The following is a 27,504-nucleotide window of genomic DNA, read 5'->3' on the forward strand; positions in this document are numbered from 1 at the left end:
GATATAGCTCCTATAAGAGGACAGATAACATTTCCTGCTAAAGTAACAACTGCTGTCATGCAGCTTCAAGTTCGCGCTGATAATGTAAGTATTTTTTATGTTCATTAATTCTTGATAATTGTAGTGGTGTATTAAAGGAATATTACCTCTTAGAGAATTTAGATTCTCACACTTGGCCAATAAGAGTTTATAATTATCAGTGGATTTACCTCATATACACAACAGAATACATTAAAATAAGATAAAACCATGTTCATTCTAAGAGGTAGCATTTATTGAACTTTTATCACAAATATAGTCTCAGAAAATGTGCATAATAAGGAAAGGAACTTATCATGTGTTGTGGGCGAATATCTTATGTCTTATGTTTAGGATAACGACTTTGGAAAAAGTTTTTATTTCCTTGATTTGAGATGAAGTTGAATGAGCATGGTAAGCTAAAAGGGGGTAATGGAAGTTAGATTTATATGGATGTAAATAAACTCAGACTGAGTGTAAATATTTATCTGTATGATTATGGTTTTGATGTATTTTGTAGATACCAGAGAACACTGAAAGTTTTACTATCAAACTAACAAAAGTCAGTAGTGGTGCTAGAATTGAGGGTGGTGAAATAGAAATTAGAATCTTGGCTAATGATGCACCAATTAGCTTTGAAAAGGTGAGATTATTTTTATTCTACCTTATTTTGTCATCTTATCTTCGGTTAGTTCTGATCTCTATATTTTAGTTAATCTTCAACTTTGGGTGAATAAGTCTTAGTTCATTGCTGAATGTCTTTGATATGATCTTTCCTGGATCATTTGCTTCTATTTACTAGGATGAAAAATGTCACTTCTTCTAGTTCAACAGACTTTCACTTTATTGTTTTGAAAAAATGTGCTCAAATTGCACATTGCATATGATTTTTCTTATTAAAGAATATATTTTATTGTCCTAGCAATAGATTGATATTCTCATTTCAAAAATCTTTTTTATTTCCAGGGTGAATATAGGTATGAAGAAGGACCAGGAATAAAAACAGCCCATGTGGTTCTGTTTCGTGGCATTGTGTCTGATAATTCTATACCTGTAGGTCCCATTGACACTCAGGTTTCTGCTGACGTCATCTTAGTTAGTGGTACTGCCATATTAGGACAAGATTTTAATGGAGAAAGTCGGAAAGTCGTGTTTCCACCAGGGGTCATGAGAACTAATTTCACTTTTCAAATTTTGGACGATTTAACTCCAGAAATGGAGGAAACATTTAAAATTCAAATCGGCAAGTTGGAGGGTGAAGTCGTGTGGGGTAAATTAATTGAAGTAGTGATCAAAATAAGTGCTAATGACAATCCAAATGGAGCAATTAGTTTTGAATCCATTAATGCAGCCAATAGTTTAACAGTTCGTGTCAACGAAGACACTTTTACCGTAGCAACATTCCCTGTCATTAGAAACGGTGGAACTTTTGGAGCAGTTGCTGTCGAGTGGGAGGTGGTACGATCTGGAGATTCTACAGTCCCAGTGCAAGATGATGTTGGTCCATTGAAGGGAACGATAACATTTGCTGCTGGACAACGCGATACTGAAATAAGTTTAACAATTGTACAAGACATTAGTCCAGAGATAGCAGAGAAGTTTCTGGTGCGTCTGAAACCAGATACTGTTGTTGGTAATGCTAAAGTTGAAGGTATTATACAAGCTGAACTAATTATAGAAGATAGTGATAATGTTTATGGGACAGTAGAGTTTGGACCTGATAATACTCACCTAATACCTACTGTGAGTAATGATTGTTTCTTTTCTTTTACGTATTCTCAATTCATACACCTTGTAAACTTTTTATTTTACATGGGTCAGAACCAAAGTGATATGGTCCTGTCTAACATTCAGCACATAGGAGTCTATACAATGTCAGGAAAAGATGCTTAAAACTACATTTCATTTCTTTATATATTTTCTTATCTTTATCAGCTGAAAGAAAGAGTTTAAAATCTGTTCATTATGTGTTTCTATTAGTCATATACCAGATAAACTATTGCTTAAAGGACCAGGAATTGATGAATTGCCACTTGTTTTTATGAATCAAATATTAGGGGTGTTGAGAAGCAGGTGTAACTTCACTCTTTATTTGTTTTTAGAAATCTGGAAACCGGTATCTACAGTTACAGTTAAATAGAAATGATGGACGTGTTGATGATTTATTAGTCAATATTACTGTTGTATTCAATGACGTGGACGGTCAACTCACTGCTGGTAAGATTTCAATAAAACAAAGATATATATAAGAAATGTATATAGAAATAGAAACAAAATATTAAAACAATCGATGTATTGAGCTTTATTTTGACAGTGCTATTTTTATTTCGCTCTACAATTGATGTATTGAGATTATTTGTCTCCAGATTTTGTTGTTATCACAGGTATGTCAACATTGACATTGGTGTGCCACTATGTCCCTAATATTTATTAATTTTGAATATTTTATTATATCAGATGATATGCTGGCAACACCAGAAATGCAAGTTACCATGGCAACAGATAAAAATCCTGTTATTGTAGAAATACCTCTACTGCGAACGGCTTTTCTGCAAATTGGTGGAAACTTTGTGGCTACATTGTCAGACATTAGACTTCAAAATGGTAAATTGATATATCTTTTTAGTCATGTTGAGTTTATAAATCACATATTGGTAATATATTCGAATGGACTGTTTTACTCTGCTTTAACAGTATAAGTACAATTTAAGGCTATATCTTTGATTAGATGCTGTTGGAATACTTATGCTTTACCTGTGTATTTGATTTAAAAAGTTTGAATTTTCTGACTGTAGTTTCAAAATTTAAAAAAATCTATACTTACAGAACCAGAATTTGGAGCATATAACAGTCCTAAACTAGGTAGTAGAAAATCTGTTACTGTGGAAATCAAAAGTGAAGAAGCAAATGGGAAGATAGGATTTTTTAACATGACAGATGAGATAGTTGAGGAACCTTCTGTTGGACTTTTAGAGGTGAACATTCATACATTTTGGAGGTCATATATTGTAGAGATCTGATGTGTATGACTATTAAGGTTTAATCAATAGAATATAGTGTTATATTCATCCCATGTGCTTAGCCAGTTTGGTGTATGCCTGTAAATCTTTTCTTCAGGGTTTGATAAATACATAGGTATGATGTTTTTCATCCTGTGTGTATTTCTAGATACATCTGATAGCAATGAAGTTTTTTTTATAGAGCTGAGATGGAATAAACTATAACTATTGTTGTGTGTATTTGTAGATACCACTGGTAATTAGTCGAGAAGGTAAAAGTGGTGATGCTGTAATCAGGTGGTCTATCAAGGGAGTTGGTGATTCTGTAGGCCAGGTCACCCAGGAAGATGTTGTTGCTCTCTCAGGATCTGTCAGCATTCCTTCAGGTAGGTCATTGTGATTTCAATGTGGGAAAAAACTTATGAAGGACTTTAACCTCTTCATATGTGTTTTCTTATTTATTTCAAAAGATTTTATGCAAATTGGAAACATCAAGTGTGTTTAAAACTATAGCTACTAGTTGCATTGTCATCTTCTATGAAGTTGGTTGAAATGGGTTTGAATCCTCCTCAAGGTTTTTAAAAATTCTGATGCAAAGACCTGCTCTGCCAAGAGTTGGCCTGGTGATAGCATTCACAATTATACAAAGGGATTGATACATGTGGTCACCATTTGATTTCTTGAAACCAGCTCTTTCAAATCAGCTGTTGGAAAGATTGTTTTTATGTTATGCTAAGGGCATAAAATAAACTTTTGAAAATTATTATTGGAGTTTACTTTGAACTGTCCTGATCAACTAAGTTAAATCTTTGTCTCAATTTACCAATGTTTATTTCAGGTTCTAACAATGTGGGTTTATCAATACAAATACGACCAGACAATATCCCTGAGAATAACGAGACAATGGTAGTTACCTTAGACTCTGTGGAACCTGCAGCTACCCAACGTTTACATCAGGCAACTCGCTCTATTACTATAACTATACTAGAGAATGATAATCCAGGGGGTGTGTTTCAATTTGCTGGTGTAATGAGAAATTCTTATTTAATATCGGTAAGTAAGAAAAAAACTTGTTTTGGTGAAATGAATTGATATAAAAAGAAGAAAGATGATGGGTCCTACAATTAGACAGCAAAGTTTTAAAAACAGCAACATAATCTCAATTCCTTTGCTTGAAATATCCAGAGATCTTTAATGTACACACATACAGCCTTGTTTTGTTTCCTCATTACTAGAGCAAAAATATTTTCTTTTTATTACCCCTTTCAGTATCCTTGATTTATTGCATTATCGTCCTAGAAATTTGTGCTATAAAGCGCTTCATTACCCCTGAAAAATTTCAAAATTTACCTCCTTTGGTGTAATTACCCCCAGCTTAATAGTAATAATACCCACCTTTCAACCTTCATCACAGATTAAAAAGTTAAAAGTGACTAATGTTGATATTTTATCTATATACTAGGAAGGAGATGAAGCTATAGAAGTAGTAGTAGAAAGAACTGGTGGTAATTTAATGACTAAAGAAGTTCAGTATGTTATAGAACCTGATGGAGTCAAGGAATTCTTTGGTGCCATCAATGTATTGAGATTTCAGCCTGGAGAGACGAGGAAAACTGCCACAGTTATAGCTAAGAGTGATAATATACCCGAGGTAGGTCCAAGTGCATAACCCTTAATTTAGACAATTATGCTTTGTACGCTAGGCTCACTCAAAGATTATCTGATGCAACTTTATTACTAGGTTTATCAACCTGTATTCCTCATCAGAGAATCCTCATTGCTACTTATGTCTGTTTGATACATATACTCTTACAAGCACAAGAAAGGAAAAATACTCACCCAGGTTTTTCAACCTGGGATCTGTACTTTCACCTGGTTACCCTATGTAATTTTTCCATAGTATCTAATGTTATTGGAATTGATGATTGATAACAAATAAAGGTTGGAAGATATCTGTTATTTATTTGGATTTTTAGCTCGGAGAAACATATACTATGAGATTATCAAGTTATGGTGAAAGTGAGGCGACAATTGGTGATAAAAATTCAGTACTAATCACAGTAAAAGAGAATGACCAACCCTATGGTGTTCTACAGTTTAAAGATAATCCTATGGTTATTTATATCAGTAAGTAATAAGTTTAATATCTCACTCCAGGACCCATATTCTCAAAAACTGAACTGAAGATGGTTTAGTCATCTGATTGGTCTATCACTAAAATTGATTTTGAATTCAGATATACTTTAATCTGGACTAGATATGAAACTTAACCTAAGATTGATCAAAGCCTTCCCACGTTATCAGTAAAATTTCACTCTCTATGTAAGATATTTGAAGATACAGAGTTCATTAACTTCTTGTTTTCTAGGAGAAAGTCGTGGATCTAATATAGAAAATGCATCTTTACCGCTTGAAAGAATTAAAGGTAGTTTTGGTACCGTTACTGTCTCATGGACATTGCTGCCCTCTACAGGAGATGATTTACGACCAACGTTTGGTATAGTGACAATGCGACCTGGTGAAACTACAGCTAGTATTGATATCACCTCAGTAGATGATGATGTATGTATCAGTCTGTATTACGTTATATCTTCATATATTGTTGGATATTGCGTGCATTCATTCACTATAATTTGCTTGTAATCTCTGGAGAGTATTCAAGAAGTGTGCTTATTTCATATCGTCTTGTCTTTACGTTTGTTTGTACTCATCACTTCTGTCGTTCAAGTCTGAAATCTCTGGAGAATATACAGCTTTGTGTGAAATTTAATAGAACTTTGAACAAAGGTCTCATTTCACCAACTGTTTTATGGACATATCGTTTCATGGAAACTGATCTACGTGTTACTGTAATATCTTAAAATTTAAATTTTATTATCCTTTATATTACTGGTCTGGCAACAAACTTCTCATTTAAATTGTTGTACTCCTTTATAGATCGCGGAACAAGATGAGACAATCAGAGTCCAGCTGTCAACACCAACAGGGGGCGCCACATTAGGACAACCAAACATGGCAACTATAATCATAAGATCCAATGATAATCCTGTAGAATTTACTCGTAAGTTACATCCTATTTTTTTTTTGTCTTATATCCACTCTGTATTTGGTCAAATAACTTGTTGATTCTTTTTAGTATCTTTGTTCACTTACTATGTTCCCATTTTGAAACCAGTAAATGACCAAAACCTTTTCTGAATACTTGAGGTTTTGTCAAGTTCTTGTCAATAGAATAATATATCTCTATGAATTTGGCAGAATGTATAACAGTGTTGGACGGTTCAGTTATAATTTAATATTTTGAATCTTTCAGAAAACCAGGTATATTGTGATGAGCCAGCAAGTCTGATATTTACTGTTATACGGAGAGGAAATCTAGCAGAATCTGCTACAGTCCGATACCGAACACTAGATGGTCCTGCCAAGTCTGCTGATGGTGATTTTAGTCCTATACTTGGTCAAATTATAACGTTTCAACCTGGACAGGCCATGTTCAATCTCACTGTATCAGTTTTAGATGATGATGTACCTGAAGGAAATGAAACGTTCGTTCTTCAACTCTTTGATCTAGGAGGTAAGTAATTGATTAAGATATAAATGAGACAAATGTGTAGAGTTGTATTTACAATGATACTGTTAATAGTGCTCAATAAATCCATTGCAGAGCGATATTAAAATATTAAAAACAGAACCTGAAACATGTCCTCTGAAGGTGACACAGCGTGAAACTTAACAAAATGCTTCAGGTTCTGTTTTAATATTTTTAGGTCTGTATTTAAATATACAGTTCAGGTTTAGGTAGATGAAAAGTTCGAATGACACAGATTTTGTCCATTTTGTAGGTGATCTGCTACTAACTGATAAATCAACAGCAACTATAACTATACTGGATAATGATAATGCTTATGGTATTTTTAAATTTGAGTCATCAACTGGTAGAACTATAGAAGAAGGTAGTGAATATTTCTTAAAGTGAGTACATAAAACAGAATTTCTTGTATTAAAGGGATTGTAAAGAGGTTTTCTAAACTTTTTATTTTTGGGTATCGTAGACTATTATAGCATTGATTTGCACCATTCCTATTTTCAGTCAAACCTCTGTGGTCCATTCAATTCCACTAAAAGGAAGATATAAAACCCTTAATTTTAGTAGAGCTCTACTATGATTTTCGATTAGCAGTCCTCGTTGGTTTAAGAATTTTTGCTGTGAAATTACAACAGACAGACACAGCTAAGCACCTTCTCGTCATTTTTGTATTCAATGATTTGTGCTCTAAGACTAATATTGTTTTAAGAATATAACTGATCATCTGTTTTAATTTTAGTATTGATAGAAGTGAAGGTCGAGAAGGATCAGTGGAAGTGTTCTGGAGAATTCGCTCCCTATCTACAGGAAACATTTTAGACAATGGAGACCAGTTTGAACAGACACAAGGCTCGGTGATATTTCAATCACAGGAACGCAGACAACAATTATCAATCAAACCATTGGCTGATGATATACCAGAAACTAATCTAGCTTATACTGTAGAATTATACAATCTTATAGGTTAGTTATTTATAATGTTATGGTGGGATTTCACATACAAAGACTTTGCATTTTACTAGGTTAAAGTAATGAAATTGTCATATATCCTACTGTTCTATATTCTTCTGCGTTAATGGAAAAAGTAGAGTTTTATTTCATGTTGTTCTGTATCTTATTCTGCACTCTGTTCTTTATACCTCTTTCGAGCAATTAATGAAATACATATCTTAAATGTTGTTGATATTAGTACCTTATACTGATATAAATTTAACATTTAACTCTTTTGTGCCTTAATATGCCAATGGAATATATTCTTTCCATAAAATTTTTGTCTCACTGCAAAGTTTAAAGATAATAATTTTTATTTCTGTTTTTTCAGTCCTGGTGGGAAGAATTGATACTGATAGTCTAGCTAACCTTGCTCGTACAGATACCACAGTACTATTGAATGTTGTTGCCAGTGATGACCCCAATGGTCGCTTTGCTTTTCCTTCTAAAACTCGTGAACTTCAAATAGCAGAAGACTTTGAAGTTGGGAAAGACTCAACAACCAGGACTACTGTAACAGTAGAAAGACGTCAAGGTGTTCTGGGTAAAACTGAGGTAAATATTTCTTGTTTGTTTGACAGTTCATCTAGTTTTTCTAGATTCTAGATATACTTTAGACTAATATAGTAGTTTGAGATTTGTGTTTAAGAGATTTGTAATTCTTTCTTTTTCTGACATGAAAACAAACTGTAAAATTGCATTGAGCCTAGAATTCTAAGAAGGCAGAAAATATTTGCCCTGAAGAATCTTCACTCTTTTCTAGTATCCCAAAATGCTATCGTCAACAATGCACAATGCATTCCTCTTACTCTTACCTCTTATGTCTTACCTCTTACGTCCATACTTACAAAGTGAGGTTGGTTATCAAGGTTTAATCATTGTATCTACAGGTGGTATGGGAGATATATTCTGATTCTGTTGGTGGAACATTCCCAGATTTAATAGATCTGATGTTTATTGGTGACCGACCTTCTTCCATGGTACCTATTCCTACCAAACAACGGAATCAAACTGGTACTCTGGTTCTTCTTTTCTCAGGCGGTGCAGGTAAAGAAATAACTTATACTTATTAAATACGTTTCATCTCATCTCATAGATATAGGTTGAATATTTCACCATTATAATATGTTTAATTTGTACTACAGTTATTGTGAGGCATTGACTGTCTCTATCACAAAAGTGGAATAAATAATATTATTTTGCAATTATCTCTATTGTGAGTCAAATTATACATAAATATAATAAATAGCTAAGGATACTAGTGTTATGACTTTTGCAGTGTTTTGTTTGTAGCCTATGATTGTTTATTGTAGGCAACTATGTAACAGTTTCTAAAGACAAGACCCCAGATGTAACCAAGTTTGAAAATGGTCTGACATTATCAGCTTGGGTTCAACCATTCCCTAACGCTAATGGATATATTATAGCTAGAACTTCAGCCAGTGGTGTCCGACAATTTTACAGTTTAAAATTACAATCTACAGGGTCCACTGTTAATATAGATTTAACTCTTTCTACTGCTGAATCAGTAAGTTAAATAAGTTACCTGACTACTTTATATTCTGAACTACAAACGATAGGACATCAGGATGATATCAATGACCTAGAATATGGTTTAAACTCACTCACTCTATGTGAACATGGTGCATCTTTGCCTATGCAGCCTTATACAAACATGATGCTAGAGGGATATATTGCCTCAGCGGATGCCTCATGGGGCATAAAGGAATTACTAGCCTGCCCTTGGTCCTAGATATCATCTTCACCTGGAGGCAGATGATAACTTGTCATCTACCAACTAACTAGCCTGCTCTTTGGCTAAAATGAATGTATTTCCCTGCTTTTTCTTAAGGAAGTCCAAGTTTGTGTGAAAATTCAAATATTCTTTATCTTCCAGGAGAACCAAGTTATTTCTAGTAGTTCTAATAAAAACATTCAAGATGGTAAATGGCATCACATTCTAGTAGCTGTTTCAAATAGTTCTATTATATTTTATCTTGATGGTATATCTATAGGCACCAGGTAAGTTTTATTTTGGTATAAAATTCTGATATCTTTTGATTTTTCAGTGGAATAGTTTTTTGAAATAAGCTTTTTCTTGTTTTCTGAACAAGTAAGGAGATAATCCTCCCATCAAGTTCATAGTTGTGTTGGAAATGTCTTTGTATTAGTGAAGTGAATTTTGAGCAAAAGTTGTTTATTTTTTTGTTCTAATTTCAACATGCTTGTGTAGCCCATTGAAAATAATTTTGTGAAGTGATCAGGATTTCTTTTTATTGTTAGAACTTTATCAAAGACGGTTACATTTGGCAAATATTTTTCAAAACAAGAACATATATGATTTATTTTGTTGTAGTAAAATGGTAGGAAATAGAATACTAGATAGTCCTGAAGGGGTTTTGTTGGTTGGAGCCCGAGCACCAGGGACAGAGACGTACAATGGCTACCTACAGGATGTCAGGTTGTTTAAACGTAAACTTGAGGAAAAGTAAGTATTGCCCATTTCACACACCATTCTCTTATCAGATGAAATAGTAATTACAGTCATCTCAAAATATCAGCCCAAATTTTTCTCAGATTTTATGATGTGTTTCTTTGATACAAGAAATAGCATGCTCACCCTTCTGGAAGCTTTATACAACTCTGAGCACTAGACATTGCTTTCAGAGGGCCACCATTCCTATTCAATTTATTTTTTAGATTTGGTTTTGTTCAAATCTGCATCACTTAAAGTTTCTACATTGCTACATTGTATCCAATATAGCAATATTTTTTATAACTTGATAGAAACAAACCCTGGTGGTTTATCTAATTTCAGCGAGATACGTGAGACATATGATCTACCAGCAAGAAGGGAAGTAACTCCTGTATCAGGTATTCTAGTATTTGAACAGAACGTTAAAAGTAATACGTTTGAAGTTCGTTCATTACAAGATGTAGAAGAGGAAGGGAATGAGGTGTTTTCTATTGATTTAGTAACGGCTAATGGTGGCGCTACTATCTCTGCTGATGATGGAAAGGCAACATTAACAGGTTGGTCATTTAAAAAATTCTAAAATTATGAGTCTTTTATGAAGTGATGATACCAATGTCTTCAGAATTACATTCAGAATTTGTGTCTGAAACCCTTTATTGATTTGAGCCAAAAAATATCAGATGCAACCTAAAGGATGTTGGTAGGCCTACTCAGTTTTGCAATATTAACTTAACTGAAAAAACTTCCACAAGAAGAAGATGAACATGTATATATCCAAATTGTAATGATTCCATAAACTGACAAAATCAGGTGTTTTCATAATAAAAGTTTTTATCATATTCATCATTCATCATATTGATATTTATCAGGGAAGGCAACTAGAAAATAAATACGAGATTTTGAGATTTGAATTTTATATGTTTTTATCTCCAGTATTAAAGAGTGACAATGCTAATGGTGAATTCAGATATAAAGATCTATGTACACCAGCTAGTACTAATGTAGAGAATACAGCTATCACCTGTTCTATAGAGAGGCTACGAGGGGATGATGGGACTGTATATTTAACGTGGGTAGTACGTCAGGTGACCCCCACTGGTACAGTCGATGCTGTAGATGATTTTGTAAATTATACAGGTGTGGTGACCTTTCCACCAGGCAGCAGATTACAAGTATGTTCTTTAGGTGTACATATAAATTAGACAAGGCTGTAAATTTGTGTGTATTTGCCAGCCATGTAAGACTGAACTTCTGGTTTGGCTGTATTTGCTAGTCATGTTTGACTAGAGCTCTAGGTTGTTGATTTAGCTGTATTTGCCAGTTGCATTTGACAAGAATTTTAGCTATTTAGCTATATTTTCCAATCATGTTTGACTAGAGCTCTAAGTTGTTGATTAGATTGTGTGTGCTGGTCGAGTCTGATTTGAGCTCTAGACTGTTGATTAAGCAGTATTTGTCAGTAATGTCAGAAAAGGGTATTATTAACTATATTGCAGAAGTATGAGTTTAGATTTACTTTCCTTTGTATTCTAGACTTTTCAATTTGAAGTTAAAGAAGACAATATACCAGAAGTAAGAAAGACATTCATGGTAATATTAGAGAAAGTTGTATCAGATGATGGTGTGGTAGGGACGACTAATACAAGTGGAGCTAGTATCAGTCCCAGTGGACGTCTGTCTCAGATTATCATAGAAGAAAATGACTATCCTTATGGTTTATTACAATTTTCTGGTTCTCGTACACCCCCTGTAAATAACGGTAGCATGATTCTACCCACGGAATCAGAACCAGAGGTAAAATACATAAAGTTTATTGTTCAGCAATGGAGATTTATACTCATATGTCAAGCGAAAAATTTGAGGAAAAATTTGTTATAGAGAAAAAAATGCTTGTGCAAAAAGTATTATTTTAATGTAGCATCAAAGCAACTCTTGATGCTACTTGACTGGGTTCTTCAACTTTTCTTCTATGGAGTCCACAAAACTAATAAAAAAAATTTGATCTTTATTGTAGATAATGATACAAGAAGAAATAGGGGTAGCAACTCTAGTGGTAGTAAGAGCTCAGGGAACTCTGAAGAAAATTACAGCTGAGTGGAGAACTGAGGATGGGTCTGCTAAAAGTCAAGGGAAATCACCTATAGATTTTGTGGTAAGCCAAACTGTTTTGTTTTGATTTTGAGTCTAACTGTATATATTCTAAATGGTTGGAGACAGTCCAAGGAGAGAACTACATTCAAGTGATTCAAATAAGATTTTCTGGCCTTTGATATTGGGGACACAGAACACTAAAATGTGCACCGTTTCAGACTGATGAAATAGGAATTTTCAAGTTAATTAAGCACTCTTGGTTTAAAACCAACACTGGCTTATGTCTGTATTCAAAATCAACCATGTAATTTCCCAATAAATCAAATGAAAAGATGACCAAAGCTAGAGATACAAAGATGTCAGGCCAGTAACAGTTCTCTACAACTCTAACAAATCATTTCTTAAATTCAAATTGTTTCTTGTATAGCTATAATAATAATCTTCATCAAAACTAATAAATATCTATTATAGTAAACACATCTAAAACACAAAATTATTTTGTTGAAAACATAACTCACTATCAAAAGCCTTCTTTTACCTTGGAAATATCAATTTACATGTATTTTTTCAATATTGTATGATTAAAAACGTTTTTTTGTTCTTGAATCATATTTTCACTAATTCTTAATGGTACAGTGACACACAATTCATTCCACACCTATTTGATCAAAATCTATTTTGATCCAGCGAAACATTTCTTACCAATGGCTAGTCCAACACGACTGATCAGTGATCTAAATATCAGACACGACTTAAACAGTCTAAAAATTTATTCATACACTATTTTTATTATGATAACTGTTTTTATTCAATAGTCAACATGATATAAACAGTCAAAACAGTAGCTTTGAAATCTAGTCAGACATTATTTGTATTATAAAAACTGATTCCTATTGATATAGCCTGACACATTTATAATATCTTCAACTCACACCACTTCTTGTACAGCTGTAGTTTGAACTTCACATATAAAATTAAATCTTTGTGTACAAATCTCATCATGCCATTTATGGTCATCATCTCTTTTTAACATCATACACTGTGACCCCTCTTCGTTAGGTTCCCCCACCCCCCATTTTATAAAGGTAAACTGTTTATTATAATACTGTGATGACCAAATCCATTGTTTTCTGTTGCTATGGTAACTACCACTAGTCCACCAACCAGCCGCATTCTTTAATTCTGGAAAGGACGAGAACAATTTTTTAATTTAAACTAACGTCCATTTAAGATTGTCCATCTTATAAAAATCACACTATAAACAATATAGTAGCATAATATGTCATTTCAACCCTGCCTTGTGTGATTGCAAATTGAAAATTTTTCTTACAATTATGCCTAATACACCCTCAAAAATGTTTTGTATTCAAATCAGGTGTGACTGAGTGCACAATATAGAAATAACAAGCAAAGCAAATTTAGAAAGCAATGCAAAATGATTTTGAAATCAAAATTACCTGGATCGTTTTTGATGAGAAAAGTGACAATGTAATGTTCTTTTATAGTTCCCATAGATAATAAATCTCCATCAAAAGCTCCACAATATTCTTTAGCATCATACCACGAAGAATTGAAATTAGACAATAAATAGCAGGAACGCCAGTCTTTCATTCCAACAAACCTATCAGGACAGTTATAATTCTTCTCTGCTAGTGAGCGTTCTGTTGGTCCTTTTGAATGTAGGTTGTCAATTTTCCGAGCTAATTTTCTCCACCAACGTAAAACTCGTACTGAAAGTTTATCAACAGTTTTACTAACTTTTAATGAAAGTTTTTTAAATTCTGCTTTAGTTATTGGCCTGTCATTGTCAGAAATTTCTGATCTTTTTGTCCGTTTGTGAATTAAATCCTGGAATTGTTTCTGCTCACAATTTAAACTTGGCGTTAGATTCACTTTATATTCACATCCTTGGATTTCTAAATCACACGAGTTGGATAACGAATTAGAAAAAACAATTAGCGTTAGAATTATTTCAAGGATTATCCAGTCTCGATGTTTCACCATATTTAAAATTTCGTCAGTATTCCAGTTTAGGTTTTTATTGATTTTTTATCCGACGAACAAGTTGATATTGAGAAATCTGCGATGTTGAGTGTCCTGAAGTCTTGTCTGTTCTCCTAGAATAGCCATCACACCTGTCAGTCTAACAGCGGGAAATTAAATTTTCTCAGAATAAAGTGGACCAATCTTCAACTCACTCTGAAAAAATCAAAATTAATTTCTAATGTTTGGCAGTTAAAAAGCAATTATTGTGATTTTTAAAACTGGCTTATTGCACTTCAATCAATTGTTGTTTGATTTTGTTGTAAATAGAAAAATAAAATGAAACATGTTTCTCATACCAATTGTCTAAGTTAGACTGATTTTCTGAAGAAAAATTGTTTATAAATTGAAACTTTTGATACATCTTAGAATGATAATAGTTTTTAAATAAATATTAACAAACCCAGTTACAGAGTGGTATTAGGTGCTCTTCAATTAATAAACATGTCCTTATGATATAGATATTATAATTGGACTCAAAAATGAAAACACGAACTAACTACATGTAAAAACTATATACTCTCATGGTTGACTATTCAGTAGGAATTCAGACAGAAATTTACATTAATATTTGATTGGAATTTAGATACCACCTGTTTACTGAATCAGCTTATCTTTATAACATACCTTTTATCTTAACTAGCCCTGATAATTCAAACTGATATTTCAATATTATTTAAGGTTAAATATTGGAGATATGGCACCTTATTCCCTAGAAAATTCAAACTATCACAGCTCAATCTAATTGATTAAAGAGCTGACTAATGAGAAATAAAAATCAATTTAAAATAGAATATAAAAAATGAGTTTAAAAAATGAGTTTAAATATTAGTTAAAGAGTAGAATAATGTTAAAAAAAATAAAACAAAACTGTTTAATGTTAAAATATTTACAATGTATTACCTTTAACTATAGTAATTGATAAAGAACACATGCTATACAGCACCATTAAATACCATATTATAATTCAATATTCCTCCCAAGATATTCACAATATTTCTACAAGGTAGTCTGTTGACATTTTGTTTTTTCTCAATGATATTTTCAACTTCAAATACCGTAAACACTCTAATGATAGAGATCTATAAAGCCTTCTTTTCAGATTAGAGCTCTACACTATTGATATGGGCATGTCTACCTGTCATGCTTGACTAGAGCTCTGCACTATTGATATATGCATATCTACCTGTCATGTCTGACTAGATCTCTACACTATTGATATGAGCATATATACCTGTCATGTCTGACTAGATCTCTACACTATTGATATGAGCATATCTACCTGTCATGTCTGACTAGATCTCTACACTATTGATATGAGCATATCTACCTGTCATGTCTGACTAGAGCTCTACACTATTGATATGGGCATATCTACCCGTCATGTCTGACTAGATCTCTACACTATTGACATGAGCATATCTACCTGTCATGTCTGACTAGAGCTCTACACTATTGATATGGGCATATTTACCTGTCATGTCTGACTAGATCTCTACACTATTGATATGAGCATATCTACCTGTCATGTCTGACTAGAGCTCTACACTATTGATATATGCATATCTACCTGTCATGCTTGACTAGAGCTCTGCACTATTGATATATGCATATCTACCTGTCATGTCTGACTAGAACTCTACACTATTGATATATGCATATCTACCTGTCATGTCTGACTAGATCTCTACACTATTGATATGAGCATATCTACCTGTCATGTCTGACTAGAGCTCTACACTATTGATATGGGCATATCTACCTGTCATGTCTGACTAGATCTCTACACTATTGATATGAGCATATCTACCTGTCATGTCTGACTAGAGCTCTACACTATTGATATGAGCATATCTACCTGTCATGTCTGACTAGAGCTCTACAGTATTGATATGGTCATGTCTACCTGTCATGTCTGACTAGAGCTCTACACTATTGACATGTGCATATCTACCTGTCATGTCTGACTAGAGCTCTACACTATTGATATGTGCATATCTACCTGTCATTCCTGACTAGAGCTCTACATTATTGATATGTGCATATATACCTGTCATGTCTGACTAGAGCTCTACAGTATTGATATGGGCATATCTACCTGTCATGTCTGACTAGAGCTCTACACTATTGATATGGGCATATCTACCTGTCATGTCTGACTAGAGCTCTACACTATTGATATGGATATATCTACCTGTCATGTCTGACGAGAGCTCTACAGTATTGATATGGTCATGTCTACCTGTCATGTCTGACTAGAGCTCTACACTATTGATATGGGCATATCTACCTGTCATGTCTGACTAGAGCTCTACACTATTGATATGGGCATATCTACCTGTCATGTCTGACTAGAGCTCTACAGTATTGATATGGTCATGTCTACCTGTCATGTCTGACTAGAGCTCTACACTATTGATATGGTCATGTCTACCTGTCATGTCTGACTAGAGCTCTACACTATTGATATGGGCATATCTACCTGTCATGTCTGACTAGAGCTCTACAGTATTGATATGGTCATGTCTGACTAGAGCTCTACACTATTGATATGGGCATATCTACCTGTCATGTCTGACTAGAGCTCTACAGTATTGATATGGTCATGTCTACCTGTCATGTCTGACTAGAGCTCTACACTATTGACATGGTTATATTGACCAGTTATGTATGACTTGATTTCCAGATTGACATGAGCTCCAGATTATTAATATGACTGTATTTTTTTCTTGTCATGTCTGACTAGATTTCTAGACTATTGATATTATGACTGTATTTACCTGTCTTATCATACTACAGCTCTAGATTGATGCTTTTACAGTATTTTCTTGTCATAGTTGACAAGAGCTCTAGACTGTTGATATGGCTTTATTTATCAGTCATATCTAACTCTATCTCTAACTTGTAAGAGGGTATACAGGATATTTTTTGAGAAGTTTACGGTAATTTCTATTTCTATCAATTCAATATATCAACAATAGAATTATTACAATATTTCTAGGGTAGAATTACAATCAATGAGCAATGATCTCTTTTTGAATATCTTAACACATTTTTACATTGACAATTTTATCCTTTATATAATTTGTATAGTTCAATCAAGTTGGAGTCCTCCAAGATAAAATTGATAAGTTTGATTTTCCATTTGTACAGTTAATCTTAGTTTAAGTCTTCTAAAATAGAGCAGTGTAATACCTTATACAATTTGTACAGTTTAGCTGTCTAAGTGCAATTTTGTAGTCAAGTCAAGTTGGGGTCCTCTTAAAACTGATATGGGTGTGAAGAACAATTTTACATTTGTACCACTTGGTCAGGCTGTGGTCCTCCAAAACAAGAAAAGTGTGATTCCTTTTTTTTATTTAAGTGAAGCTGAATTCCTAACAAACAAGTTGATTCTGTTTGCTGAAGCAATTATACAATTGTACATTATTGTATATGTCAAGTTGGATTCCTCCAAAGTTAAAATCTTATTTTATGGTGACTGTTTGATTTTTCATTTGATTTTTTATTTGATTTGTCCAGTTTTGGTCAGTTTGGGTCCTATAAAATCAATATTAATTTCAACCTCATTTTAATTCTGAACTCCAACTTCAATTCTATTTTGTCATTTGATGATATATGAGATTTAATATGAATATGAGAGATGAAATTCAACAGTATTTTTTGATTGATGAAATCTGATTATGAAAGATGCTTCCTTTTTCAATAACTTTTATTTCCTTTAATTTCATTTTTTTCTGAATCAGATCTTTTTTTGGTTTATATTAGATCTAGATCTTCAGATTTTTAGCTTTAGCAAACTAACATTTATAATAAAATTTGTTTAAAATATAGTATCTATATAAATAATATAATAAATATGGTAAATAAAGTCAAATAGTAAGATGTGGAACCATCTTACGAAATATCATACCCGACAGGCTAGCAGCTCTTAGCTATTGCTCTAAAATACACCCTAGATGCTCAAAGTTACAGAGAACTGTGCTGATCACTATAATGTCAGAGCAGTGGCACCGTAGATGGTTGTTTCTATTTGAGAGCAGGATACAATATATCAATGTATTAGAAAAAAAGATATAACAATAGCTAAGATGTTTGATATTTTGTGTTTCAGGGAGACGCCAGTGTCATTACTTTAGAAGAAGGAGAAACCTGGACGTTTGTTAATATAACGATCAAGGATAATGTTATACCAGAAGATGACAAATATTTCTATGTTAATCTGGTGAATCCACAAGGTGGGGCTGCTATTGGTGTAGGCGGAAGGTTAAAGGTCACAATAAAACCATCAGATGGAGCGTTTGGTATTTACAGATTCTCTGATTCAGCACTACAAATTATTGCTGATGAAGAAGGAGATTTGGGCTTCAATTCAGTTTTCTTTGAGGTAAATTTCTTCCTGTGTCAAATATTTCAACATGTCCCTCCCGCAAGTTTTTAGTCTTGGAGGTGATAAGAAAATAGGAAGGGTATGCTTGATCCTGTGTTAGTTGTGGAACACTCCAATTGCCCGTTCGATTACTTACACTGCGCTTACGCATGGAAGCTCGAATGCGGTCGCTTTAGCGATGACGTCATCACTCGCGCTTACTCAAGCCAGGCTGAAGTAACACACCCCCCCTGAGCCGGTTACTTTGGCAAGTATCCCAATGTGCAATAAAAGAAGAAGGTGGACAGTGCGATCAATACAAATTTCGCATTCGATTACTTGCGCCACACTTCCACGACACTACTCGGGCATGTCAAACAATGCCGGAGTAACATTGTCGTGGAAGCATGGCACAAGTAATCGAACGCAAAACTATAAGCAATCTTCAGATATCAAGATTGTGGCTTAGATAAGACTGTTAGGAAACCAATAGCAACATGCAAAGATATTGGTTATGGTATAAAAGCGTGTATGAAACACCCCACAAATGGAAGGGTTGCCACTAGCACTTTTCCAAAGTGAGCAGAACGTATTTAGTTAAAATTACTTAAATTTCCATAGTTTTCTGGTGCAGAAAAGTAGGACGTAAAAAAACATTTATTTTATTTCATTCTATTTTATTATTAAGGTTGTGCGACTTGGAGGAGCGATAGGTAACTCAACAGTGACCTGGATAACAGAGGGTGACGTTAATAATGATCTGGTTGATAAATCAGGGGAGATAACTTTTGAATCTGGTCAGATTACGTCTAGAATAGAAATCAAGATTAGAGGTGACATCGATCCAGAACTGGATGAAATATTCAGAATCACTTTAACTGCAACTAGTGAGGTAGGATTGATCATTGTACTGATTAGTTTTTGTTGTTTGACACAGGACCAACTCTTAGACAAGATCATAGGAAGTTAAGCTGTTATTCTTTTCTTGGACAAAGCATAACAGTTATCTTTCTTAGATTTGAACTCTTGAGCGCCTTTATCCTGATATATAATATCAAACAGATTTAGGTGATCAATTAAAACATTATTATGTTAAGATTTGAACTCTAGAGCACCAATTTTTCATTTGAAGGTAATCTAGGAAATAGATTGTAATAGTATGATATTAGGATTTGAACTCACAAGCACCATTTCTTATTTCAGGGTGAACTAGGAGATAAATTAAAAAGATCTAGTTTATTGATAGTGAAAGCTAATGATGATCCATATGGTGTATTTGTTGTAGCTGATCAATCTAGATCTATCAGAGCAGATGAGAGAAATTCAGGTTTGTTAGTTTGGATATATATGTATATGTATTCATGACTCTAATTTTAAAAATCTAACTTGTTTTGTTAGTAATATTTCTTCCTTTCTGCACTTTGGAGCAGGAACATAGGTAAGGTCCAGAGAGCCAAAGCTGTTAAGATATTTTCAATAGCTATGATATTCTGAATTTACTGTCAGGACTTCACAAGTTATGATTTACATTTTGAAATTAACCTCTGGAATTCTCCACTGAACCATGCCCATATACAGTAAAGGTCTGATAGTTCCGATCTGCATAGATCTATATGAGATGTTACATCTTACAGTCTAATCTTACCAGATGCAGACACATTATAGAGAGTATCTATTGAGCATGATCGACAAATGATGATGAATTTTGATTATTGAGTTTTAAAATTAACACAAAAGATAAAACAGCACTTAGATCAATACTCTGTGCATATCAGAATTAAACTGAAATTAAAGATGTCTATAATTATTTTCAGATATAACTATTGAAGCTCAGAGACTAAAAGGAAGATTTGGAGGTGTATTGCTGACCTATGCCACTCTAGTTCCAACACAAACATATCCATTTTTACCAGGACCATTAACTCGTGCTGATGTCACTGATTTCCGTGCTGTTACCAAGACAGTAGAATTCTTACCAAAAGAAGAATTTAAGAATTTTACTGTGACTATATTTGATGATAGTATCCCTGAAGAAGATGAATCTGTATTTGTTAGGCTGATAGCAGTTAATGTTACACAAGTTGCTCAAGTCTCATTTAGTGAGTATAATAGCTAGGACCTGCCAGTCATGTTTGTTTTATCTCTAAAATGTCTGACTAAGAGTTTGAATTTAGGTCTCATTTAATTTATTAAGTCTCACAAGGTTTGTTAATTTGATTGTACCTGTCGGTTGTGCTTGTTTCATCTTTCTTTTTCAAATGTCTGCCTATGAAATATGGATTTAGGTCATTCTTTAAAGTTTTTGTGGGTTAATCATAATTTTTTTATGTGTTTTTGAACAAACTAAAATGCTTGATGTAAAATGTCCCTCTGCAAATAAGCTTGGCTTTCAACATGTTTCTGCTTTCAAGCGTCAGTATAGCTTTTTCTAATTGTTCAACTCATCTTTTACAGTTGCTAAATCTCCAAGACTTGGTGAAAACTTCCAGACCTATTCTCAGATTATAATCAACAGTAATGATGATGCTGGTGGTGTTTTAGAGTTATACCCCCTAGCTGTAAATGTTACAGAGGGGTCACAACCAGAGCTTAGCCTTAGACGTTTAGGTGGACTGTTTGGAGAGGTAAGTTGTTTTGTGACTTTATCTATGACTTTTATCTTGAAAAGAGATTTTATTTGAATTTGATAAAATGAAATTAAGTTACATATCATTAGGACAGACAACGTAAATAAGTCAGTATATTTTTCTAAAAGGTAATTGTAAATGTGGTTTTTCTTATGATGCTTTTTATCAAAGGTTATATTTTTTGGTCTTGACTCTGAACAAAACGTTTTTCTCTGCATCTTCCATATTTTGTTATCTGTAGGTTACAGTACTCTTCCGAGCTATACAAGATTCAGCTACCTCGAAAGTAGACTATGAAGTCCTACGAACTGAAGTGATCCTGAATTCTGGTGAAGCCAGTAAGAAGTTACCCATTGAAATATTGGATGACAGAATTCCAGAACTGATGGAATCATTTACTGTTGAGTTAATTTCTGTAAGTTCTGGTGGTGCCACGCTAGGAACTAATAAACAGGCTGTTGTCAACATACTACCATCAGATGATCCTTACGGCTTATTTAGTAAGTTTTAGTTTTATCCAAAACTTAAATGTGGAACCCATTTGTGGTTTACTTTACTTTAAAAAACCTTTTTAGATAATGTTTTTGACAAGTTATTATCAGAATGGTATGCTGCTATCGTATGATAATTTGAAGATTTATTAAGTTTAGCTTTATAGAGTTTCTTTTTGGAGGTTATCACAATATCTTGAGTTGGCCTGGCATTAAATTTAACAGTACTTTTCTACATTTAGGATTTCCAAAAGACTTGTATTGGGTTTGTGCCAATCTGTCCATTAACCTACCAAAGGTTTATCTATTTCTACTCATGTTTTGTACTCCCATTTTTATATTTTCCAGGATTTGCAATGCCCAGTCAGAGTGTAGAGGAACCAGAGAATGGTATAGCCTATACTATAGATATACGGGTTGAACGACTGGGTGGTAGTATGGGCATTGTTAATTTAGAATGGATGTCAGACCTGAATGGTGAAGAAGCCGTACAGGATATACAACCTTCATCAGGAACATTACGATTTGTTAGTGGAGAATCTAATTTGAAAATATCTCTACAAATTCTACCAGATGATATACCTGAAGGACAAGAGGTAGGCTTGCTTTTATCATTTATTATTTTCCCTCCTTAAAGAAACATGAAGTTTTTCAACTTATTTTTTTTTAATCTGTGATATTTTGAAACATATTGCACTATCTTTATAGTTCCATAAATTCCAAAAGAAGTCAAATTGTCCACTAAAATGGTTTTTGAAAATATCTGAAGGACATCTGTTTTAGAATATTGAGTATATGTTATGTTAATTATACTTTCTTGGTGTTCTCATGGTCAGCTTTACATACAATTTTGGCACGCAGATGACCCTTTGTTTAAATGTGATATGATAGCTATTTATGATTATAGGATATAAGATTAAGTATCAAGTTAAAGTCAGCTGAAGGAAGAATAGACACACAGAATACATTCACCCTGACAATAGCTCCAAATGATAATCCTCATGGTTTTATACAGCTATATACCAATGAATATAGAGTTAAAGAGAAAACAGATGAGGTTGTTCGTGTTCAAAGAAGGTAAGGCTAATAATACACAAAAATGACAGTGTAATGCATCAAATATAACTGTTTCATACTTCTGATAATTTATCACTACTATTAACTTATCTACATCCATATTCATGCATCATTGCTTATCTTATAGTAAACTTAATAGCATTAAATGCCTAAGTGTCGGAATTATTCACCAAAGGCTCTAAAGTTATGGACTAAATTAATTGCCATTCTGGTATCACTTGACAAATCATTATTAAATGCTTTACTGAAACTACTGAGATTTGCTGAATGATGTTTAATATATACTATAAAGTGGTACTTATTGATGTTATGACTGTTTATTTCAGTGGAGGTACATACGGCAGTCTAAAAGTCTTCTACACAGTTAGTGAAATAGATCTGGTATCCGAGGCTATACGACGTGGCGAGGCTGTGATTGGTTACTATGACAGTGGTACTAGTGGTAAACGTGCTGATACAGGAAATCAAGTTAATATCACTTCCTCAACTGATTCTCTACTGGTGAGTTATCTTTCCCTTATTATTAGAAAATATTTCTCTGAAATTCATGGAAATTGATCCGTCTTGGAAACTCATGTCTTGAAAGGCACCCACCTAACTCTAAGGAACAATCAAAAGAGTGATTTGATGTTGAATTAACCAGTTAAGACTGTCAACTGTCAGATAGAGACAAACAAGAAGGTTGTCATCAGTCTTTGTGATACCCTTTAATGTACGCTCAATGAAGTGAATGATTGTCAGAAATTATGCCCACTAGCAGTGTTTTTTAAAATGAAAATTATTTATATTTCAGTCCTGTGCCTCTGTCTGTTTAAGTATTGAAGCATGTTTAAGTTTCCAGTTTTCAAGGGCAAGTAACTCTACCTGTCACTGGTTTACAACTGAAACCAATAAATTGACTATAATACCGGATTCTGATTCTACTATTTATGATAAAAACAGTGAGAGGGTAAGGCTGTTTTTGAATTATTAAAGGCAATATTATCACATTAGACTTTGGTAATTCAAGACCGACATTTGAATTCAAATTTTTGTCAGTATTTTAATCTCAATAGGTAAAGAGAAAATATAAGTACTGGTAGATTGAAATTTGTTTTTCTGAACTTATTTCAGATGTAAGAAGAATTTGATTTTAAACATTTTGTGAAATATAATTTAGTGCACATTAAGCCTGCATGGATTATTTTTATCGAATTTTCAGTATGAAATGCTACAAGCAGCAAAAGCCAGAGCAGATGTGGACTTTGGACTGGTCACAGAAAATTCCATCATCATTGGAGACGGTGAAACATCAGGGGCAATAAATTTGAGTATCATTAATGACAACTTGCCAGAATTGGACGAGAAATTTGAACTGAAGCTGACTAAAGTCGAAGTAGCTGACGAAAAGTTCAAAACGAAGGAGGATCCCAAGTTAGGCGAGATCAAGTCAGCCCTGGTGGTGATTGAGTCTAATGATAATGCTAATGGAGTGTTTAATATCTATGGAACTCCTGCTAGTCTTGGTCGAACTGTGGAAGTAGAGGAAATTGATAAATATGCTGTAGATTTGGTTGTTGAAAGACAAGGTGGGTAGAAACTTTATTAGAAAATTGATCAGATGCATATGATAGCTAAAGGCTTAATTAAAAAATAAAAGAAAAGAAGCAATTTGGAGCATGAACTTCATCCATTTACACACGTTTTATTTCCTGACCTGTACACTAATTAATGCTGATATGTATTTCATAATACTAGCAATGCTGTACTTATATTGTTGTAGGTGGTAATATTGGTGATGTAAACATACAATGGTCAGTAGATACTGGTAACGCCACCTATGGTAAAGATTATATTGCGGACGGGGCTATACTTAGTTTCGCTAATGGAGTTACTCGTAGAGGTAAGATTCTATAAGTATTGAAACTTAACATAAAGTTTTATAACAAATATTTTAACAAATTATTATATAAATATGAAAAAAGATTGATGAACAGGTTTTTTACTCTTTATAATTATGCAAAGTGTTTCAGAAAGGCAACTATGGATTTAGAATTGAAGTTCTAATGATCCATTATTGAGATTTAGATATGATTAGTTAATTTATATATGATTGATAATTAGTTAATTTATATATGATTGATAATTAGTTAATTTATATATGATTGAATATGATGAAATAGGAATTTATTATTAAAGTGAAAGTAGAATCTACCGGATGTTGTTATAAAAAGTGTGTCACGTGGGCTTAAAATACACATTATCGGGTGAAAATAGATCAAATTACCATCTTAATTGGGGGATTAATTAATTAGGCAATGATAATATTATTACATGATGAGATTAACGCATGTTACCGACAATCAAGATACAAGTAATGATAGATATTTTGTTGATTTATAGTAGTGAATTTGAGCATTGAAAACGGTAGATCCCGTGAAAATTTGATTAGGAAAAAAACCCAAAAATCGGTAGAATCGGGTATCCTGTCGGTAGAGCGGTAGACAACATCCCAAAGCGGTAGAAACCTGACAACATCGGTAGATTACACATGTATGAGTATAATATAGGAATATGAGTCAATCAAATTTAAAAAAAAAGTTTGAATGAACTTTTCATGACTTTTCAGTAATAACTAGCAACACAATAACAAATCAAATAGACATAGTCTTGAATTTTATACTCTATTTTCAGTAATAACAGTAACTATATTAGATGATACTATACCAGAAGACCGAGAGGAGTTTATGATTTATCTAACTAACGTAGACGGTGTAGCAGAACTCGGTACCGAGACCAATATATCAATAGTTATATTAGAGAATGACTATGTCGCAGGTCTACTGGCTTTAGAGTCTACTTCTGTACTAGCTTCTGAAGGTTTGTATTAGATTTACTTACTTGGCATACATTTAGTTAGCCTTTTGGACAGGAATGCTTTACTAGCTGACTAACCAATAAAAAACTTTAAAAAGAGTATTTAGTTAGGAACACTAATTTTAGAGAGTTGTTGTCTTCTCATGTTCTTGAATGATATTTGTAGGTGATAAATTACCAGTGAATGTAACACGAACTCCACCAGCTCATGGTACAGTCAAGGTGGATTGGTCTATTAAAGGAAAGGGAGGCCTAAAACCTGATCTTGGATTTAAAACATCGTTTGGTTCTCTTATATTTCAACCTGTAAGTTCAATTACATATACAGCTTTTTTCTACTTGTGGACGTATATTTTCTTTCCCCTTTCTCATTTTGAGCATGACCCTATTTTAGATTTGCATGAAACGTAGTTTTCTTGATATATGATACCTTTTTTCCTATCAATATATGAATTTTCTGACATCTTTATTTTCATCCAGGGTGAAACAGCAAAGAGACTAGAACTAGAAGTATTAAAGGATGAAACACCAGAAATTAATGAAGAATATGAACTACAGTTAATTAGTGTTCAAACACAAGGTAGGACAGTTGTTTAAGATATGTTCAGTTGGCATTTTAGTTCATCATTCTAGTCTGGTTGATTATTTTCTGTATGGTAAGTGTATCCTAAAGATTAGGATCTTAGTGGAGCATTTTTTAAGTTTGATCCAGATTTGTTTTGTATTAGGAATTAAAGTAGTGTAGATTGTCGTTTGAAAAGAAAATCGTAATGAAAGTGCACTCTATCACACCTTGGTAGATTAGTTGGTAGATTACAAAGAAGCAGTTAACATCTGATTCCAGAAGATGCTGATATTTTAAACTAGGTAGTAGTCACGATAGTTTGTAGAAGAATCTGGATCAATTGGTTGTTTTGGTAGTTGAGTCTCTCACACCCACCTACCACTCTGCTTTTATGTGTGTCATGTTATGTTTTTGTTTCATATATCGATTCAGTGTTATTTTTATAGGTGTTGGTAAGACAGGAGCAGCGTCAATAGATCCTCAGTTTAAAACAGCTTTAATCACCATACAAGGTAGTGATAACCCCCATGGTATAATACAAATAGCGTCTGCATCATTAACTGTTAGAATTGAAGAAGATATTGGACAGGTTCGAATCAATATTGACAGAAAGTTTGGAGCTATAGGTAAGTTTATAGCATCAGTATTGATGTTTCTTGTATTCAGTGAGTTCACTTACTATGTTCAAGTCAAAAATATTGTTAGTCTAATCTCCTACTTCCAGATTAGTTATCCTAGACTAGAGTGGCAATAGATGAGTGACATTGAAATTGACCCTGACTCGCATCCATTGTGATCTGTGTACCCATCAGATTTAAATTCATTATCGAAAATACCATTACAATGATCAGATGATATGGCTACAATGATAGAAGGCTTACAAACTCCATATCATTAATCATGATGGTACAATGTTGTATTAGGTGATAGGTAATGTGAAGTAAAACTGCACTCCATGATATTCAACTATTCTAGGTGTGGTGAGGGTCAACTACGAAGTTCTCAGTGGGTCCATAGCTTCAAGTAATACAGCATTAAGTGCTGCCACTGTTAATGATGACTTCCGTTCGACAACCAGTTTTATTGACATTGCTGATAAAGTCACCAGTGGCCAGATTGTAGTAGACATTATAAATGATGAGAGACCAGAAATAGATGAAGTATTTAAAATAAAGTTATTATCTGTAGCTCTAGTTGGGTCGTTAAATTCCGATCCCCCTCGTTTAGCCAGTAATAATACAGAAGCTGAAGTTATAATCAATGCCAATGATGGAGCTAAAGGAATTATTGTGTTTGCTTCAGACTCCAGAAGGTAA

General features: G+C 33.5%; 1 protein-coding gene across 1 annotated transcript; it reads left to right on the forward strand.

Annotated features, from left to right (window-relative positions):
• On the forward strand, positions 1–27,504 carry LOTGIDRAFT_102713 (hypothetical protein; the record flags this gene model as incomplete). Its single annotated transcript, XM_009045956.1, has 41 exons — positions 1–84; positions 539–661; positions 985–1,761; positions 2,121–2,235; positions 2,476–2,622; positions 2,851–2,993; positions 3,265–3,403; positions 3,856–4,070; positions 4,480–4,668; positions 4,994–5,144; positions 5,386–5,579; positions 5,955–6,065; positions 6,339–6,591; positions 6,860–6,989; positions 7,343–7,570; positions 7,953–8,148; positions 8,484–8,640; positions 8,907–9,121; positions 9,494–9,615; positions 9,950–10,081; positions 10,412–10,626; positions 11,003–11,241; positions 11,603–11,863; positions 12,084–12,221; positions 18,318–18,590; positions 19,261–19,464; positions 19,776–19,899; positions 20,387–20,671; positions 21,027–21,196; positions 21,441–21,699; positions 22,039–22,286; positions 22,598–22,767; positions 23,094–23,268; positions 23,561–23,716; positions 23,969–24,335; positions 24,530–24,649; positions 25,441–25,626; positions 25,790–25,929; positions 26,104–26,203; positions 26,635–26,814; positions 27,164–27,504. Coding segments are annotated over 41 exons (8,172 nt in total), but the record flags the coding sequence as incomplete, so codon positions are not given.

This window comes from Lottia gigantea (assembly GCF_000327385.1).
Source record: "Lottia gigantea unplaced genomic scaffold LOTGIsca_1, whole genome shotgun sequence".
In the NCBI taxonomy this organism is placed as follows: Eukaryota; Metazoa; Mollusca; class Gastropoda; family Lottiidae; genus Lottia; species Lottia gigantea.